General features: G+C 48.0%; 1 protein-coding gene across 1 annotated transcript; it reads right to left on the bottom strand.

Moving 5' to 3' along the window:
• Window positions 1-16,350: 16,350 nt before the first annotated feature.
• Window positions 16,351-17,790, bottom strand: LOC123766077 (uncharacterized). The gene has a single exon (XM_045754921.1). The coding sequence runs from the start codon at window positions 17,788-17,790 to the stop codon at window positions 16,351-16,353; it is 1,440 nt and encodes a 479-aa protein (XP_045610877.1).
• Between the last annotated feature and the right edge of the window lie 3,197 nt (window positions 17,791-20,987).

A 20,987-nucleotide genomic window follows, 5' to 3' on the forward strand; every position in this document is an offset into this window, starting at 1 on the left:
CCATTTTTCCACTACTCTCACGCTAAAAGAAAACTTCCTAACATCTCTGTGACTCATCTGAGTTTCCAGCTTCCACCCATGTCCCCTCGTTCTGTTACGTGTGAACATTTCATCCATTTCCACTTTGTCAATTTCCCTGAGTATTGGAAATCTTCATCAGGGTGAAAGAAACTCTGCCCATTGTTTCTCGTCGGCGCCCGGAATCGAACCCGGGACCACAGGATCACGCGTCCAGTGTGCTGCCCGCTCAGCCACCGGACAACCACTGTGTGTATGTGTGTGTGTATGTGTGTGTGTGTGTGTGTGTGTGTGTGTGTGTGTCTGTGTGTGAGTGTGAGTGTGTGTGTGAGTGTGTGTGTGAGTGTGAGTGTGTGTGTGTGTGTGTGTGTGTGTGTGTGTGTGTGTGTGTGTGTGTGTGTGTGTGTGTGTGTGTGTGTGTGTGTGTGTGTGTGCATGGAAAAAAATTAGTTAGTAGTTAGTAACAGTTGATTGATTGACAGTTGAGAGGCGGGCCCAGTGAGGCAGAGCTCAACCCCCAGTTTTCCTTTCTTACACATTTTGTGCGCAATAATATCATGGACACTTTTGTCGAAAGCTTCTGCGCAGTCAGTCTGTATTACATTTGCCTCCGCTTGTCTAACACGACACCCACGGCCAGGTGACAGTGGTGTAGCGGGAGTGTCCTGGTCCACACCCACGGCCAGGTGACAGTGTGTTACGAACCCGGATCCAGCATCCGAGCACGGAGTAGTAACGACTACGCCATCTGTGGGTCAGCTCCCGAAACCCCCGCCAAACGAACGACGACACCGGATGAGGACGGCGAATATCGGCCACAAGGGCCAGTTTCCAGTCCTGTGCAGCTCACAACACCGCCGCTCCTGACCTCTGGTGAGGTGGTGCACCGACGACAGCGCCATCTATGGACCGGATACGTCAGGTGTTTGTGCCCGAGCCCGTAAGTGAGGTGTATTAGTGTCCCGGTCATTGATGACGTGTCTACTTACAGAGCCGACCTGGGACCACTGTGATGGAAGTGGAGTCAGTCTACCCGAGGCAGCCAGTCTCCATACTGTGAAGTTTGCTGCAGCTGTTGTGACGTCGTCCCCCCGGAAGAACACTGTGGTGTGTTAGCCTGCCAGTGGAGTGGCAGTAAAAGGATTTACCCGGGACCGACTGTTGGAGACGATCATCCACTGGGGTATTGAGGACAGGAGGGTGATTTGTGATATCACACGAGACTCCTGTCTAGGGCGTACCCCTTATATCGTTCGTGGAGTGGCCGTGCCAGCCTTGGTGGCTGGCACGGCCACCTGCCAGCAGACCAGCGGGACGTGTGGTTGACGGCCTCCACGACGGTGCCCCCAGTGGACCTGTGTTTTGGCTGACCTGTGGCCAGGGTAGGCTCAACTTCTTTGGATATTTCGTTGTGTGGCCACGAAGAAGCACCAAGGACTCGGCACCGAGAGTTGTGGCACCAGAGTCTTCAGCAGAAGACTATATTGTGTATAATCCCCTTGTATAGTGTTAATACCCCTCCCCCTGTGCACTTTTTGATTTTATATATTTAATTGGAGATGGTGACAAGTATAATCTTAAGTTCTTAGCTTTCTTTCCCTACTCCCTTTAAGTTGCTTGCGTCACGGATCTCATCCCTTGATAGCCAATACTGGCTTGGGAACGGATACATATATCTTCCTCTAACAACATCAGAGTGAGAACCCCGTTGCGTCCCGAGAGGGCCGTAACACAGTGGTGTAGCGGGAGTGTCCTGGTCCACACCCACGGCCAGGTGACAGTGGTGTAGCGGGAGTGTCTTGGTCCACACCCACGGCCAGGTGACAGTGGTGTAGCGGGAGTGTCTTGGTCCACACCCACGGCCAGGTGACAGTGGTGTAGCGGGAGTGTCTTGGTCCACACCCACGGCCAGGTGACAGTGGTGTAGCGGGAGTGTCTTGGTCCACACCCACGGCCAGGTGACAGTGGTGTAGCGGGAGTGTCTTGGTCCACCCCCACGGCCAGGTGACAGTGGTGTAGCGGGAGTGTCCTGGTCCACACCCACGGCCAGGTGACAGTGGTGTAGCGGGAGTGTCCTGGTCCACACCCACGGCCAGGTGACAGTGGTGTAGCGGGAGTGTCCTGGTCCACACCCACGGCCAGGTGACAGTGGTGTAGCGGGAGTGTCCTGGTCCACACCCACGGTGGTGGCCAGGGTTACCTTACACTTAGTGACCCGGGGTGTTTGGCATCTTGTAAACACTCATTGTAACATATTTATGATGTTAGTGTTATCGGTCTGTAATAATTTATCTCCCCCACTGTGGGGTGGCACCATCTCCCCCACTGTGGGGTGGCACCATCTCCCCCACTGTGGAGTGGCACCATCTCCCCCACTGGGGAGTGGCACCATCTCCCCCACTGGGGAGTGGCACCATCTCCCCCACTGGGGAGTGGCACAATCTCCCCCACTGGGGAGTGGCACAATCTCCCCCACTGACGAGTGGCACCATCTCCCCCACTGACGAGTGGCACCATCTCCCCCACTGACGAGTGGCACCATCTCCCCCACTGACGAGTGGCACCATCTCCCCCACTGTGGAGTGGCACCATCTCCCCCACTGTGGAGTGGCACCATCTCCCCCACTGTGGAGTGGCACCATCTCCCCCACTGTGGAGTGGCACCATCTCCCCCACTGTGGAGTGGCACCATCTCCCCCACTGGGGAGTGGCACCATCTCCCCCACTGTGGAGTGGCACCATCTCCCCCACTGGGGAATGGCACCATCTCCCCCACTGGGGAGTGGCACCGTCTCCCCCACTGGGGAGTGGCACCGTCTCCCCCACTGTGGAGTGGCACCGTCTCCCCCACTGTGGAGTGGCACCATCTCCCCCACTGGGGAGTGGCACCGTCTCCCCCACTGGGGAGTGGCACACCTCAACAGGTGTACACATGACTGACACCTCTACTATAACTCACATAATCAACACACTTGCTCTTGTCTTACAATGTGCTTCAACTTGCAGGAGTCACCCTGGAGTGTCGCCGAGCCTCGCCGCTCCTCGCTAATAACGTTCAAAGTGACAATAAAATATGACACACAAGTGGCAAAATATTCAGGTCTCATCTATTATGGTAGTTCTCGACCTGTATGGCGGAGGATATTGATACACGGCAATACAATATGGTATTGTATAATATACAAAAATAAGAACACAAATTAGACACCTAACGCACATATATTAAGACAAAGAGTTGACGTTTCGGTCTGTCCTGGACCATTATTTCACGATGGTGGTCCAGGACGGGCCAGGATGGACCAGGACGGGCCAGGACGGGCCAGGACGGACCAGGAAGGGCCAGGACGGACCAGGACGGACCATTACGGGACAGGACGGGCCAGGACGGACCAGGACGGGCCAGGACGGGCCAGGACGGCCCAGGACGGACCGAAACGTCTTCTATTGTTTATTTTCAGATGTGTGGCTTGGTGGTCCAGTGTTCAGCCAGGTCATTGTGACACGGTCTTCAAGAACATAAATATTCCTTCGCTCGTAACAAACTGTATTTACGGAACAGAAGAGCATCATGGGCGTCGCATAGTGCGCAGTTCTGCTCGTAGGCTCTGTTAAATATTGCTCACTATCAACACAACTCATTGCACTCACTGCCCTCGTGCTCAACACAATGTTAACAGTGCTCACGTCACCATTGTTTATGTGACGTAATAACTTACACTGTCATGCTCCTCCAGTTAGAATAATAATAATCCGGCTCTCGAAGCCGACACCAGCAATAAATATTATGACAGCCTTCATCACATCAAATAAAGAACAATCTCCACTATCGTGTTATATATATATATATATATATATATATATATATATATATATATATATATATATATCTCTATGTATATGTATATATATATGTATATGTATATATATATATATATATATATATATATATATATATATATACATATATATATATATATATATATATTACATATATATATATATATATATATATGGAAATGTTCGTTTGTTCATAATCGCTAATCTTCGAAACCTCTTTACCGATTGCTTTGAAATTTTGACACAACGTTGCATTCGAATAGGCGCGTCTTTATATATATCTCTATATAAAGTGAAACGCCATGCAACCTCTGAAGAGACAACTAACACAACACCTATACCCCCTATTAGACTATTTTACAGGAACTTCTTTTCCACAGCCCATAAAACGGAGGAAAGGTGTAACACCACCAATTGTAACACCACTCTAAATGCACCACTATAATGGTTACTAAACTAATAATGTAAACACTACTTATCCTGAGTAACACTTCCCCATTGGTTGCACTTGGTAACACTGTTATGAGCTGACATATGATGGTTACACCGGAACTAAAAGGTACACTGCCAACAAGGAAATGCTAACACAGGAGTTAAATACGCTGCCACCATCTGCCTTTGACCATTGAGACTATATCAAGCAACGAGGCAAGAAACATTGCTTGACTTGGAGAGTACTTTCTATGACTGTCATTAATTATGAAAATGGTTGTCAGCCATTATATCCAAAAGGCTAAGAGGATTCAACAATTGACACAGACGGGAAATTTAACATGATTTATTAAAGACCAAAATTATGTCAATCACCACTATAAATTCTATTCTAACACTGGCAAAAATTTAAGAAATTTGGACATGGAACAAAACCTCAGAGATCACACACAGTACCTTAAGACCTCTGTCTCTCCCTGGCTGAGATGTTCTTCACAGCCCTCTCTGGGCCCCGGTGTCCGGCACTCTGTCCTTCCTAAGTCCCTACAGGACCTCTATATACAACCCCCACAGGGGGGAGGGGGAGATCTGCTGTTGCTACCCAGGTCAAGAACGTAAAAAAAGCTCGGCCACACGTATACAAACACTCAAGAAATATTTCAATAAGCTTGTTTGACATTCACCATACACTCTTCAAGAGAGGAGTTATTAATTACATGTGTGACTGACCTCTGACCTGGCCAAAAGGGGGGAGAACCAGGGATGTTTACACATAAGAATCTGGAGTCTAATTTCCTTGCCTGAAATATTACATACTTGAAACTATGCTGACTAAGACTAACCCAGGAATTTTTAATCAATATACAAGATAAACCGGAGGTCATCTGGGCCGACCTCTTGGAGAAGGCTTCCCTGGGTGTGAACTCTAAGGGAGGGGGGGTCCTGGGTGTTACAAAGGGTCCTGAAAGATATTGTCAGTAGAAACGTTATCCCTACAGACAAAAATCAGAAGATACAACTGACGATTTACTATAAAACCAGAAAAACGGCCAGCCTACTCATGAGAAACTCTCCAGACACAAAGCAGAACGCTTTAAAAGAGACCAACGTCGTCTATGCCTTCAAATGCCCTCTTGGGGACTGTAAGCCTCAAGAAAACCAGTATATAGGCAAGACAACAACATCTCTTTCCAGGCGTTTAACGATGCATAAGCAACAGGGCTCCATTAAGGAACATATAATCTCTTCCCACAAACAAACCATCACCAGAGAAATCTTAGCAAACAACACAGAAATCATCGATAGATACAGCGATAGCAGGCGGCTTGACGTCTGCAAGGCACTACACATCAAGAAGTCAACACCAGCAATCAACAGCCAATTAATGCACAACTATATTCTACCCACTTCAAGACTCCGCTCCAATATAGAAGCATCAAGAAATATGGACCAATAGGCTTTCTATAATTACTTCCATTCAATACCCATTGTTTCGTGTTCTGTCTTGTGTTTGAATTTAATACCCATTCAATACCCATTGTTGAAAGTTTGTTTTCACCTCATCCACCTCACCCAAATGTAGATATAAAATCGAAGATGTGTAAGCTCTATTCAGTTTCAGTTGTGTGTTTGTAAACTAAAGTCTTTGAAAATGTAATACGTTTTACGAAACGCGCTCAAGTGTCGCGTCAGACTAGAAATAAAAATGAATTTTGGAGAATTGATCTTTGAATTACCATCAACAGTGAAAAGAAATGTAAGAAAGATCGAGAAAATTCGTGGTAGAATTATTAATCTTACTTTTTCGGTCATATTGAATAATATATGTCTACAGGAAAGACTGCTACCAAAATATACTAATATATCACTACTATATACATGCTTCACTTGTGACAGGAAAAAGCATGCTTTTTTGAAAAACAGCGCCATCTGTTAGACGTAAGTGCAACACACGCTGTTATCTTCGAAAATTCTTCACCGATTGCTTTGAAATTTTGACACAACGTTCCGTTCGAATACCCGCGTGTTTTTATATAGATGCCACCCCTGTGACAGGTAAAAACATGTGTTTTTGAAAAACAGCGCCATCTGTTGCACATAAGACCAAAATATGCTACGATTCCATTTCAATGTTTCCGATTTCATTGATAAATTGAATTTACATAAATTTCAATTTATTTTCCTTTTGATTTAATTATTTTGTGTGACATTGCGTTGGAACTGAGCTGTGTTGTTTACCAGACCGTTCATTTTGTGGGTATAGTTTATTCTTTTATGTTTTTCATAATTTTTAATTTCGTTTTTTGAACTGTTTTTCTTATATTTCAGTGATGGGAACATCTGGGGCCCGATTCATGAAGCAGTTACGCAAATACTTACGAACATGTACATCGTTCCTCAATCTTTGATGGTTTTGGGTATATTCATTAAACAGTTTACAAACATGAAAACTTGCTAATCAACTGTTGCTATTGTTATAAACAGCTTCTGTGCTTCGGAGCTCATTAACTGTTTAATAATTGTACACAAAGCTGCCAAAGATTGAGAAAAGATGTTCAGGTTCGTAAGAGTTTGTGTAACATCTTCGTGAATCTAGCCCCAGATCATTTGATGTTCCCAATTTTCCGATGAGAACATCAGATCATTTGATCATCAGGGAGTGGTGAATGGTGGGAGGGACGAGGGGACAGGAGTGGGGGATGCTGGGGAGGACGAGGGGACAGGGGAGTTGGGGATGGTGGGGACGAGGGGAATGGGGAATGGCGGGAAGGACTGGGAGACAGGGCAAGATTGCTGTGGCTCAGCACCGCGTGGCCGGGTACAGCTGTATTCAGAGAAGACCTTGTTGGATTCTCACTGAACACTTTAATATTTTCTTCTACTACCACCCCCTATTCTTTTGTATGTATTCATATATATTCGTTTTATTTAAACTTTGTTACAAAAAAGAAGTTACATATAGGGTACAAAGGTGATTATCATAACTTGTCGAGTTCCTCCAGCTCCTCAGATGGCGGCAGGAGCCCTGAATGCAGTGTGCATTTTCCCTGAATGCAGTTGCATAGTCTAACTGAATGCAGTTGCACTAACGTCCCACATAATAAGAGTATTTGAGAGAGTGATCAGGAGTCAGGTCACTAGATTCATGGAAACCAATGACCTCCATATCCAGGCCAACATGGATTTAGAGCAGGAAGATCATGCCTCTCACAGCTACTTGATCATTATGACAAAATCACTGAGGCATTAGAAGAAAAACAGAATGCAGATGTTATATACACGGATCTCGCAAGGGCATTCGACAAATGTGACCATGGAGTGATAGTACACAAAATGAGGTCAAATCTTCAAATCACTTGTGCTGTCCCGGCTTGAGTACTGCTCAGTGCTCACTTCCCCCTTCAGAGTAGGAGAAATTGCTGAAATAGAGGGAATACAGAGGACATACACGGCATACATAGACCCACGTCCGGTGTGCCCACCGTGTGTGTGCTTACTAGCAAATTGGTTTCCAACAAGTGTAATAGGGGGAATGTGGATCGAGAAATAGTAATAGAGAAAGTGAATACCATTGAAAGTCGGAAATAAAGCAGAAAATCCCTTATGGTAATACATGGAAATTAATATATCAGTGTTATAACTCAAGTAACTAGTAACTGACGGCATCCAGCCGCGGCCTGGGACAACAACGTGTCAACTGTACAGCCTCTGGGACCCTCACCCTCGACCGTGTGATAAGTACTGACCATACAGTAGAACAAATAAATATATATATTATTACAAATATACTGTATACATATAATATTATAAATATATAGATATATACAACAAAACAAGGCAAAATGGGAGTAAACAAACAAACTTGCGGCCACTGTAACAACTCCTTAAAGTCGAAGGCAACCGGATTTGAATTAAGAACATAAGAACAAAGGCAACTGCAGAAGGCCTATTGGCCCCTACGAGGCAGCTCCTATTTATAACCACCCAATCCCACTCATATACTTGTCCAACCCGCGCTTGAAACAATCGAGGGACCCCACCTCCAGCACGTTACGCGGTAATTGGTTCCACAAATCAACAACCCTGTTACTGAACCAGTATTTACCCAAGTCTTTCCTAAATCTAAACTTATCCAATTTATACCCATTGTTTCGTGTTCTGTCTTGTGTTGATACTTTTAATACCCTATTAATATCCCCTTTGTTATGTCCATTCACCCACTTGTAAACCTCTATCATGTCACCCCTAACTCTTCGCCTTTCCAGTGAATGCAACTTAAGCTTTGTTAATCTTTCTTCACATGAAAGATTTCTAATTTGGGGAATTAGTCATCCTACGCTGGACACGTTCAAGTGAATTTATATACATTCTATAATATGGCGACCAAAACTGAACTGCATAATCTAAATGGGGCCTAACTAGAGCAAGATATAGCTTGAGAACCACACCAGGTGTCTTGTTACTAACGCTGCGATTAATAAATCCAAGTGACCGATTTGCCTTATTACGAACATTTATGCATTGATCCTTTTGTTTTAAATTCTTACTAATCATAACTCCCAGATCCCTTTCGCAATCCGACTTCGCAATCTCAACACCATCTAGCTCGTATCTTGTAACTCTATCATCATTACCTAACCTCAGAACTTTACATTTATCAGCATTAAACTGCATCTGCCAATCCTTTGACCATTTAAAAACCCTATCTAGATCAACTTGAAGTGATAGTGAGTCCTCCTCCGAATTAATTTCCCTACCGATTTTCGTATCATCGGCAAATTTGCAAATGTTGCTACTCAAACCTGAATCTAAATCATTTATATATATTATAAACAACAGAGGTCCCAGGACAGAGCCTTGAGGCACTCCACTTACAACATTTTCCCACTCTGACTTGATTCCATTTATACTAACTCTCTGTTTCCTTTAGTATAGCCATGCCCTAATCCAGCTTAATATAGCACCCCCCAATACCATGAGACTCTATCTTTTTAATCAGTCTTTCATGTGGCACTGTATCAAAAGCTTTGCTAAAGTCAAGGTACACAACATCACAATCCTTACCACTATCAACTGCCTCAACTATGCTAGAATAAAAAGATAAGAAATTTGTTAAACATGAACGGCTATTTATTAAACCATGTTGCGACTCAATTATTAATTTATGTTTTTCAAGATGAAGACGAATTTTATTTGCTATTATAGATTCGAGTAACTTTCCCACAATAGACGTTAGGCTAATTGGTCGATAGTTAGACGCAAGTGATCTATCTCCTCTCTTAAAAACTGGTATCACATTTGCAACTTTCCAAAACTCGGGCACTCTGCCTGACTCTATTGATTTATTAAATATGGTTGACAGTGGGTCACAAAGCTCCTCTTTGCATTCTTTAAGCACCCTGGCAAACACTTCATCCGGCCCTGGGGATTTGTTTGGTTTGAGTTTTACTATTTGTTTAAGAACATCCTCCCTGGTAACTGCTAAACTCGTCAACCTGTCCTCGTCCCCATCCACATAGACTTGTTCGGCTGAAGGCATATTGTTAAGTTCCTCTTTAGTAAATACAGACAAAATATAAATTATATATTATATTCTTACAGATATAAATTATATATCTGTAAGAATAGATTTCATTCGGCTTGTACAGGAGTAACACTACGGCACTGAGAGCTGGCCACTTGCTCTGAGTGTGTAAAAATGACCTGCCAGTTTAGAATATCTTAAAAACCTTCTAGATAACATGACGCATTGTAACACTAATAATAAAACCCTAGTGTTGTATCCTCGACTATATTTGATGGTGAGAAGTACAGCAGAGGGAAGGGAGGGAGGAGTAAAAGGAGAAGAGAGGGGAGGTGGAAAGATTTAGAAAACGGGGACGGGGAGGGGAAACTCCTCTGTGGGGCAATATAAAACGAGGTGCGCACGGGAAGCGTGGAGGTAGGAGAGGAAGAGGAGGAGAAAGGGAATAGTGAGGAGGGGTAAGAGGGAGGTAGCAGGAGGAGAGAGTAAGTGGGAGTAGAGAAAAGCCTGAGGAACACTAATATATATACTGAGTAACCGGAACCAAAGGTACACTTCCAAGGAAATGCTACACAGGATTAACTACGCTGCCACCATCTGCCTTGTCTATTAACTATATCAAGCAACGAGGCTAGAAACATTGCTTCACTTCGAGAGTCCTCTTTCTTTAACTGTCATTAATTATGGGACGGTTGTTAGCCCACGTGATAGGCACAGAACGCTACATAAAGAGTGGCAAGCAGGATAATGAATTTGGAGGAAACTCGATAAATTTTTTATACCAAACCGAAAGAGAATTCAAAAGGAGGAGCATGGAGAATGTATGGAACTGGATGCCAGATCCACTTGCATTCCAGAATTACAGATACAATTACCCACCGAAAGGGAACTACAACTACGACAGGCAACTGCCCTACAACAATCAGCACTGGTCAGAACAAAGTCCACGCATAATGGGCTTGCCGAAAAAGTTTCCCAGTCAAACTATCACTAATAGAGTAACCTCATTAGTCTTTGCCAACATACAAGGACTAAAAACAAGAACAAACAACAAAGTACAGTTCATAAATGGCCTCCTCACGGAGTCAAGTGCAGTATTTGGAGCTTTCACAGAAACCCATGCAGGGGAATTCTTGGACTGTGAGATCTGGATTCCAGGATATAACCTATACAGGTGTGATAAGAAAATTAGGTCACATGGAAGAGTGGGTTTGTATATTAGGGAAGACCTTGTATGCTTGGAGCTCCTTGACGTTACAAATGAGGTGGTAGAGGTACTGGGATTAAAAATAGAGAAAATGAACTTAGTGATTATTATAATATACAAACCGCCAGATGCCACGGCCGAGGAATTCACAGAACAGATAAACAAAATAGAGAATAGCCTTGATAATTTGGAGAACCCGATACCTGATATTATCTTCCTAGGTGACTTCAACTTGCCTAGTCTCAGATGGAGAATAGTAAACAATAATATTATACCAGGAAATCTATCGGGACCTAACCAACCACAGATTAGAGAACTACTTATATTCTGTGACAAATTTTCACTCAACTAGCAGATATCGGAGACAACGAGAAATGAAAATATTCTAGATCTGGTCTTTACGAACAATGAAGACATTATCAGGGACATTATGATATCAGATACCACATACTCAGATCACAAGCTCATTGAAGTGCAAACGACCATCAATACTCAGAATAGACCTAAAACGTTGATGAAGCGAGAGGGGTTATTCAGTAAATTCAATTTTAATAATAAAAGGATAGACTGGGAGATAATAAACAGGGAACTTACAAACATTCCATGGGGAACTGTTCTAAGTAATACAAGTCCTACAGAAGGAATAGAAAAACTGACTTCGGAAGCGTATCAAGTCTGTCTGAAACATATTTCTTTGAGGAAAGCCAGAAAGAGATCTAACGTAGAAAGAGAACGCAGACGACACTATAAAAGAATGAAAAAATAACGAAAATACTTATGCAGACACGAATTTCCCGTCAAAGAAGGAATAATTTAAATAGGGAGATTGAAGAAATCGAGCGGAAATTGAAACACTCATATCAAACTGAAGAAAGGCAGTTAGAACAGAAAGCAGTTCAGGAAATAAAGAAAAACCCAAAATACTTCTTCACATATGCAAAATCAAAGGCAAAAACCACTGCCAGTATTGGACCTATTCGTACAAGTGAAGGTTCATACACGGAGGATGACAAAGAAATTAGTGAAATCCTAAAAAGCAGTATGAGGACATGTTTAGCACTCCAATAAACAACATGAAAGTGGAAGATCCAGACAATTTCTTTATGCGGGATATTCAAACCCCTGTAAACATAACTGATATCAACACGAGCGCACTAAATTTTGAAAGAGAAATTGAAAACATGGCCATGCACTCGGCCCCAGGTCCAGACTCATGGAATTCAATATTTATAAAGAAATGCAAAGTGGCGGTAGCACAGGCACTCAGTATAGTGTGGAGGAAGAGCTTGGACTCGGGGAAGATACCAGATGCACTTAAAGTAGCAGACATAGCCCCTCTACACAAGGGAGGGAGCAAAGCATTGGCAAAGAATTATAGACCAGTTTCACTAACGTTGTACATATTAAAAGTATTTGAGAGAGTGATTAGGAGTCAGGTCACCAATTTCATGGAGACCAATGACCTTCACAACCCAGGCCAAGATGGATTTCGAGCGGGAAGATTGTGCCTCTCACAGCTACTTGATCACTACGACAAAGTCACTGAGGCATTAGAATAAAAACAGAATGCTGATGTGATATACACGGACTTCGCAAAGGCTTTCGATAAATGTGACCATGGCGTGATAGCACACAAAATGAAGTCAATGGGAATAACCGGTAAAGTAGGACGCTGGACACTCAGTTTTCTGTCAAACAGGACTCAGCGAGTAACAGTCAACCATATAAAATCTATTCCAAGAGCAGTTAAAAGCTCTGTACCTCAAGGTACAGTCCTTGCACCGCTGCTTTTCCTTATTCTCATATCAGATATAGACAAAAGTACAAGTCACAGTTTCATATCATCCTTTGCAGATGACACAAAATTCAGTATGAAAATTACCTCGGCTGAGACATTAAAAAACTTCAAGCTGATATTAATAAAGTTTTCGACTGGGCAGCAGAAAATAACATGATGTTTAAAAGTGATCAATTCCAGGTACTCAGGTACGGTATAAATGAGGACCTTTAAACATAATACAGAGTACAAAATACAATCAAATCTGCCCATAGTAGGAAAACAGCATGTAAAGGATTTGGGAATAATAATGTCTGACGATCTAACGTTTAAGGAGCATAACCAAGAAAATATTGCGTCAGCCAGAAAAAATGATAGGATGGATTACCAGAACTTTCAAATCCAGGGATCCCATCACAATGGTTGTACTCTTCAAGGCACTTGTGTTGTCCCGTCTTGAGTACTGCTAAGTACTCACTTTCCCCTTCAGAGCAGGAGAGATTGCTGAAATATAGGGAATACAGAGAACATATACGGCACGCATAGACGCGATAATGCACTTCAATTATTGAGATTGTCTCAAAGCTCTCTAAATGTACTCAATAGAAAGAAGACGAGTGAGATATAAAATAATATACACGTGGAAGATACTGGAGGGATAGGTCCCAGATATGCATAGTAAAATAACAACGTACTGGAGTGAACGATATGGAAGAAAATGCAAAATAGAACCAGTGAAGAGCAGAGGTGCCATAGGCACAATCAGAGAACACTGTATAAACATCAGAGGTCCGCGGTTGTTCAACGTCCTCCCAGCAAGCATAAGAAATATGCCTGAGTAGTAGAACTCCCAGAACCCCATCAAGCAGATCAAGCAGGAGCTGCTCATATTGGCTCCTTAAGGAAGGTGGGGTCTTTTAATGATCGTGTCATATCTTTTCTTTGAGGAAATTGCATTCGGCTTGCTTTTAGGAAGATTTGTCTCCTGGGCGGCTTGGTGATGTGGGGGAGGGAGGCAGGCGGCCCCTTGGTGATGTGGAGGAGGGAGGCAGGCGGCCCCTTGGTGATGTGGGGGAGGGAGGCAGGCGGCCCCTTGGTGATGTGGAGGAGGGAGGCAGGCGGCCCCTTGGTGATGTGGGGGAGGGAGGCAGGCGGCCCCTTGGTGATGTGGGGGAGTTAGGCAGGCGGCCCCGTGGTGATGTGGGGGAGGGAGGCAGGCGGCCCCTTGGTGATGTGGAGGAGTGAGGCAGGCGGCCCCTTGGTGATGTGGGGGAGTTAGGCAGGCGGCCCCGTGGTGATGTGGGGGAGGGAGGTAGGCGGCCCCTTGGTGATGTGGGGGAGGGAGGCAGGCGGCCCCTTGGTGATGTGGGGGAGTTAGGCAGGCGGCCCCGTGGTGATGTGGGGGAGGGAGGCAGGCGGCCCCTTGGTGATGTGGAGGAGTGAGGCAGGCGGCCCCTTGGTGATGTGGGGGAGTTAGGCAGGCGGCCCATTGGTGATGTGGGGGAGGGAGGCAGGCGGCCCCTTGGTGATGTGGAGGAGTGAGGCAGGCGGCCCCTTGGTGATGTGGGGGAGGGAGGCAGGCGGCCCCTTGGTGATGTGGAGGAGTGAGGCAGGCGGCCCCTTGGTGATGTGGGGGAGGGAGGCAGGCGGCCCCTTGGTGATGTGGGGGAGTGAGGCAGGCGGCCCCTTGGTGATGTGGGGGAGTGAGGCAGGCGGCCCCTTGGTGATGTGGGGGAGTGAGGCAGGCGGCCCCTTGGTGATGTGGGGGAGTGAGGCAGGCGGCCCCTTGGTGATGTGGGGGAGTGAGGCAGGCGGCCCCTTGGTGATGTGGGGGAGTGAGGCAGGCGGCCCCTTGGTGATGTGGGGGAGGGAGGCAGGCGGCCCCTTGGTGATGTGGGGGAGGGAGGCAGGCGGCCCCTTGGTGATGTGGGGGAGGGAGGCAGGCGGCCCCTTGGTGTTATGAGAAGTCTTGATGAAATAATGTAAGGGGAGGAGTAGGTCTGGGTGAATGAGGGGGAGGGGGAAGATGAGGGTGATGTAGGTGAAATGGGGCGTAGGTCTGGTGAAGGGGGAGGCGAGGGCTGGTGAAGGGGGAGGCGAGGGCTGACTACTATTAATAACGTTTAAGCGTGATGTGTAGAATGATAAGTTAATGAGTGTTGTGGGAGAGGCTTATACGACTCTGTATGTGGGGGATGCTCCCACGACTCTGTATGTGGGGGATACTCCCACGACTATATGTGGGGGGATGCTCCCACGACTCTATATGGAGGGGATGCTCCCACGACTCTATATGTGGGGGATGCTTCCACGACTCTATATGTGGGGGGATGCTCCCACGACTCTATGCGTGGGGGATGCTTCCACGACTCTATATGTGGGGGGATGCTCCCACGACTCTATATGTGGGGGATGCTTCCACGACTCTATATGTGGGGGGATGCTCCCACGACTATATGTGGGGGGATGCTCCCACGACTCTATATGGAGGGGATGCTCCCACGACTCTATTTGTGGGGGATGCTTCCACGACTCTATATGTGGGGGGATGCTCCCACGACTCTATATGTGGGGGGATGCTCCCACGACTCTATACGTGGGGGATGTTCCCACGACTCTATATGTGGGGGATGCTCCCACGATTCTATTTGTGGGGGATGCTTCCACGACTCTATATGTGGGGGGATGCTCCCACGACTCTATATGGAGGGGATGCTCCCACGACTCTATATGTGGGGGATGCTTCCAAGACTCTATAAGTGGGGGATACTCCCACGACTCTATATGTGGGGGATACTCCCACGACTCTATATGTGGGGGATACTCCCACGACTATATGTGAGGGATGCTCCCACGACTCTATATGGAGGGGATACTCCCACGACTCTATATGGAGGGGATACTCCCACGACTCTATATGGAGGGGATGCTCCCACGACTCTATATGTGGGGGATGCTCCCACGACTCTATATGTGGGGGATGCTCCCACGATTATATATGGGGGATACTCCCACGACTCTATATGTGGGGGATGCTCCCACGACTCTATATGTGGGGATGCTCCCACGACTCAATATGTGGGGGATGCTCCCACGACTCTATATGTGGAGGATACTCCCACGACTCTATATGTGAGGGATGCTCCCACGACTCTATATGTGGGGGGATACTCCCACGACTATATGTGGGGGATGCTCCCACGACTCTATATGTGGGGGGATACTCCCACGACTATATGTGGGGGATGCTCCCACGACTCTATATGGAGGGGATACTCCCACGACTCTATATGTGGGGGATGCTCCCACGACTCTATATGGAGGGGATGCTCCCACGACTCTATATATGGGGGATACTCCCACGACTATATGTGGGGGATGCTCCCACGACTCAATATGGAGGGGATACTCCCACGACTCTATATGTGGGGGATGCTCCCACGACTCTATATGTGGGGGGATGCTCCCACGACTCTATATGGAGGGGATGCTCCCACGACTCTATATATTGGGGATACTCCCATGACTCTATATGGAGGGGATGCTCCCACGACTCTATATATGGGGGATACTCCCACGACTATATGTGGGGGATGCTCCCACGACTCTATATGGAGGGGATACTCCCACGACTATATGTGGGGGATGCTCCCACGACTCTATATGGAGGGGATGCTCCCACGACTCTATATGTGGGGGATGCTCCCACGACTCTATATGGAGGGGATGCTCCCACGACTCTATATATGGGGGATGCTCCCACGACTCTATATGGAGGGGATGCTCCCACGACTCTATATATTGGGGATACTCCCATGACTCTATATGGAGGGGATACTCCCACGACTCTATATATTGGGGATACTCCCATGACTCTATATGGAGGGGATGCTCCCACGACTCTATATATTGGGGATACTCCCATGACTCTATATGGAGGGGATGCTCCCACGACTCTATATATTGGGGATACTCCCATGACTCTATATGGAGGGGATGCTCCCACGACTCTATATATGGGGGATGCTCCCATGACTCTATATGGAGGGGATGCTCCCACGACTCTATATGTGGGGGATGCTCCCATGACTCTATATGGAGGGGATGCTCCCACGACTCTATATATGGGGGATGCTCCCATGACTCTATATGGAGGGGATGCTCCCACGACTCTATGTGTGGGGGATGCTCCCACGACTCTATGTGTGGGGGATGCTCCCACGACTCTATGTGTGGGGGATGCTCCCACGACTCTATGTGTGGGGGATGGTCCCACGACTCTATGTGTGGGGGATGCTCCCACGACTCTATATATGGGGGATGCTCCCATGACTCTATATGGAGGGGATGCTCCCACGACTCTATATGTGGGTGATGCTCCCACGACTCTATGTGTGGGGGATGCTCCCACGACTCTATGTGTGGGGGATGCTCCCACGACTCTATGTGTGGGGGATGGTCCCACGACTCTATGTGTGGGGGATGCTCCCACGACTTTATGTGTGGGGGATGCTCCCACGACTCTATGTGTGGGGGATGCTCCCACGACTCTATGTGTGGGGGATGCTCCCACGACTCTATGTGTGGGGGATGCTCCCACGACTCTATGTGTGGGGGATGCTCCCACGACTCTATGTGTGGGGGATACTCCCACGACTCTATGTGTGGGGGATGCTCCCACGACTCTATGTGTGGGGGATGCTCCCACGACTCTATGTGTGGGGGATGCTCCCACGACTCTATGTGTGGGGGATGCTCCCACGACTCTATGTGTGGGGGATGCTCCCACGACTCTATGTGTGGGGGATGGTCCCACGACTCTATGTGTGGGGGATGCTCCCACGACTCTATGTGTGGGGGATGCTCCCACGACTCTATGTGTGGGGGATGCTCCCACGACTCTATGTGTGGGGGATGCTCCCACGACTCTATGTGTGGGGGATGCTCCCACGACTCTATGTGTGGGGGATACTCCCACGACTCCGACTTTAACATGTGTGGAGAATGTTCCAGCGAGGATGTTCTTGTTTAATGAGTACTGTGACCAGCAGGGGCAAGTTTGGGTCACTCACACTGTACAGTCTTGTGAGTAACTCATACAATGATGACCAAACCACACTTCAGAAGATGATGAGACGACGATTTTTTATTGTTGCCGCCGAAGGCGGCTAGTTTATTGTGCACCCCATACTCATCCTGTGAGCGGTAGCGCAAAAGCATTACAGAAGGCACAAGGGTCTTTATCAGACCTCATCTTAGATTATTACATAAACAATTTCTTCAATCCTTCACACCTTATAGACGATGATGTTTGGGTCCGTCCTGGACCATTATCATGTCCACAATCGACTTGATAATGGTCCAGGACGGACCGAAACGTCGTCTCGTAATCTTCTGGTGTGTGTTTTGGTCATCATATCTTCAGCCACGTTATTGTGACTCGTCGTGCTGTAACATCCATGACCCCCCCCCCCCCTCCCGAGAAGCCTTCTCCAAGAGGTCAGCCCAGATGACCTCTGGATTATTTTGTATGTTAATTAAAAAATTCCTGGGTTAGTCTTAGTCAGCTAGTTTCAAGTATGTAATATTTCATGATACTCTTGTCAAACATTGCAATGGAATTAGACCCCAGATTCTTATGTGTAAACATCCATGGATCTCCCCCTTTTAGCCAGGTCAAAGTTCAGTCACACACGTAATTAATAACTCCTCTCTTGAGGAGTGTATGGTGAATGTCAAACAAGCTTAATTGAAAATTCTTAAGTGTTTGTGCGTGTGTGGCCCAGCCCCCTTGCAGTTTTGGTGTAGGTAGCAACAGCAGATCTCCCCTCCCCCCTTTTGGGGTGTATATATTGGTCCTATAGCAGACTTAGGGACAGAGTGCGGGGCACCAGGGTCGAGAGGGGTCTGTGAAGAACATCTCACAGCGGGAGTGACAGTGAATCCACCGGATGGACAGACAGAGGTCTTAAGGTAATGTGTGAGATCTCTGAGTTTTGTTCCATGTCTAAATTTCTTAACTCTTGGCCAGTGTTAGAGTAGGATTTATAAGTGGTGATTAGCATAATTTTGGTCTCAATGAACTCGTGTTAAATTTCCCGTCTGTGTCAATTGTTGAATCCTCTTAGCCTTTTGGATATAGTGGCTGACAACTGTCCCATAATTAATGACAGTTATAGAAAGTACTCTCCAAGTCAAGCAATGTTTCTTGCCTCGTTGCTTGATATAGTCTCAATGGTCAAGGCAGATGGTGGCAGCGTAGTTAATCCTGTGTAGCATTTCCTTGTTGGCAGAGTACCTTTGGTTCCGGTGTAACCATCATATGTCAGCTCATATTACAGTGTTACCAAGTGCAACCGATAGGAAGTGTTACTCAGGATAAGTAGTAGAGTTACTTTATTAGTTTAGTATATACATTATAGTGGTGTTACAATTTAGGGGTGTTACAGTCTGCATTACATACAATACTTGGAGAGGAGGGAGACTGGCTGGGGAAGGAGCCCACTGACAGCCAGGGAAGGGACCCACTGGCAGCCAGGGAAGAGACCCACTGGCAGCCAGGGAAGGGGCCCACTGGCAGCCAGGGAAGGGGCCCACTGGCAGCCAGGGAAGAGACCCACTGGCAGCCAGGAAAGGGACACACTGGCAGCCAGGGAAGGGACACACTGGCAGCCAGGGAAGGGACACACTGGCAGCCAGGGAAGGGACACACTGGCAGCCAGGGAAGGGACACACTGGCAGCCAGGGAAGGGCCCTACTGACAGCCAGGGAAGGGCCCTACTGACAGCCAGGGAAGGGCCCTACTGACAGCCAGGGAAGGGACACACTGGCAGCCAGGGAAGGGACACACTGGCAGCCAGGGAAGGGACACACTGGCAGCCAGGGAAGGGGCCCTACTGACAGCCAGGGAAGGGACACACTGGCAGCCAGGGAAGGGACACACTGGCAGCCAGGGAAGGGACACACTGGCAGCCAGGGAAGGGCCCTACTGACAGCCAGGGAAGGGCCCTACTGACAGCCAGGGAAGGGCCCTACTGACAGCCAGGGAAGGGACACACTGGCAGCCAGGGAAGGGACACACTGGCAGCCAGGGAAGGGGCCCTACTGACAGCCAGGGAAGGGACACACTGGAAGCCAGGGAAGGGACACACTGGCAGCCAGGGAAGGGGCCCACTGGCAGCCAGGGAAGGGGCCCACTGACAGCCAGGGAAGGGGCCCACTGGCAGCCAGGGAAGGGACCCACTGGCAGCCAGGGAAGGGGCCCACTGGCAGCCAGGGAAGGGCCCTACTGACAGCCAGGGAAGGGACACACCGGCAGCCAGGGAAGGGACACACTGGCAGCCAGGGAAGGGACACACTGGCAGCCAGGGAAGGGGCCCACTGGCAGCCAGGGAAGGGACACACTGGCAGCCAGGGAAGGGCCCTACTGACAGCCAGGGAAGGGACACACTGGCAGCCAGGGAAGGGGCCCACTGGCAGCCAGGGAAGGGACACACTGGCAGCCAGGGAAGGGACACACTGGCAGCCAGGGAAGGGACACACTGGCAGCCAGGGAAGGGGCCCTACTGACAGCCAGGGAAGGGACACACTGGCAGCCAGGGAAGGGACACACTGGCAGCCAGGGAAGGGACACACTGGCAGCCAGGGAAGGGACACACTGGCAGCCAGGGAAGGGACACACTGGCAGCCAGGGAAGGGCCCTACTGACAGCCAGGGAAGGGACACACTGGCAGCCAGGGAAGGGGCCCTACTGACAGCCAGGGAAGGGACACACTGGCAGCCAGGGAAGGGACACACTGGCAGCCAGGGAAGGGACACACTGGCAGCCAGTTAAGGGGCCCTACTGACAGCCAGGGAAGTGGCCCACTGGCAGCCAGGGAAGGGACACACTGGCAGCCAGGGAAGGGCCCTACTGACAGCCAGGGAAGGGACACACTGGCAGCCAGGGAAGGGGCCCACTGGCAGCCAGGGAAGGGACACACTGGCAGCCAGGGAAGGGACACACTGGCAGCCAGGGAAGGGACACACTGGCAGCCAGGGAAGGGACACACTGGCAGCCAGGGAAGGGCCCTACTGACAGCCAGGGAAGGGACACACTGGCAGCCAGGGAAGGGACACACTGGCAGCCAGGGAAGGGCCCTACTGACAGCCAGGGAAGGGACACACTGGCAGCCAGGGAAGGGCCCTACTGA

The sequence above is a fragment of the Procambarus clarkii genome, chromosome 9 (assembly GCF_040958095.1).
Source record: "Procambarus clarkii isolate CNS0578487 chromosome 9, FALCON_Pclarkii_2.0, whole genome shotgun sequence".
Taxonomy (NCBI): domain Eukaryota; kingdom Metazoa; phylum Arthropoda; class Malacostraca; order Decapoda; family Cambaridae; genus Procambarus; species Procambarus clarkii.

What these genes read in the sequence shown, in the direction of transcription:
- LOC123766077 (XM_045754921.1), bottom strand. Translation starts at nt 17,790, where the DNA reads ATGTTAAAGTCGGAGTCGTGGGAGTATCCCCCACACATAGAGTCGTGG.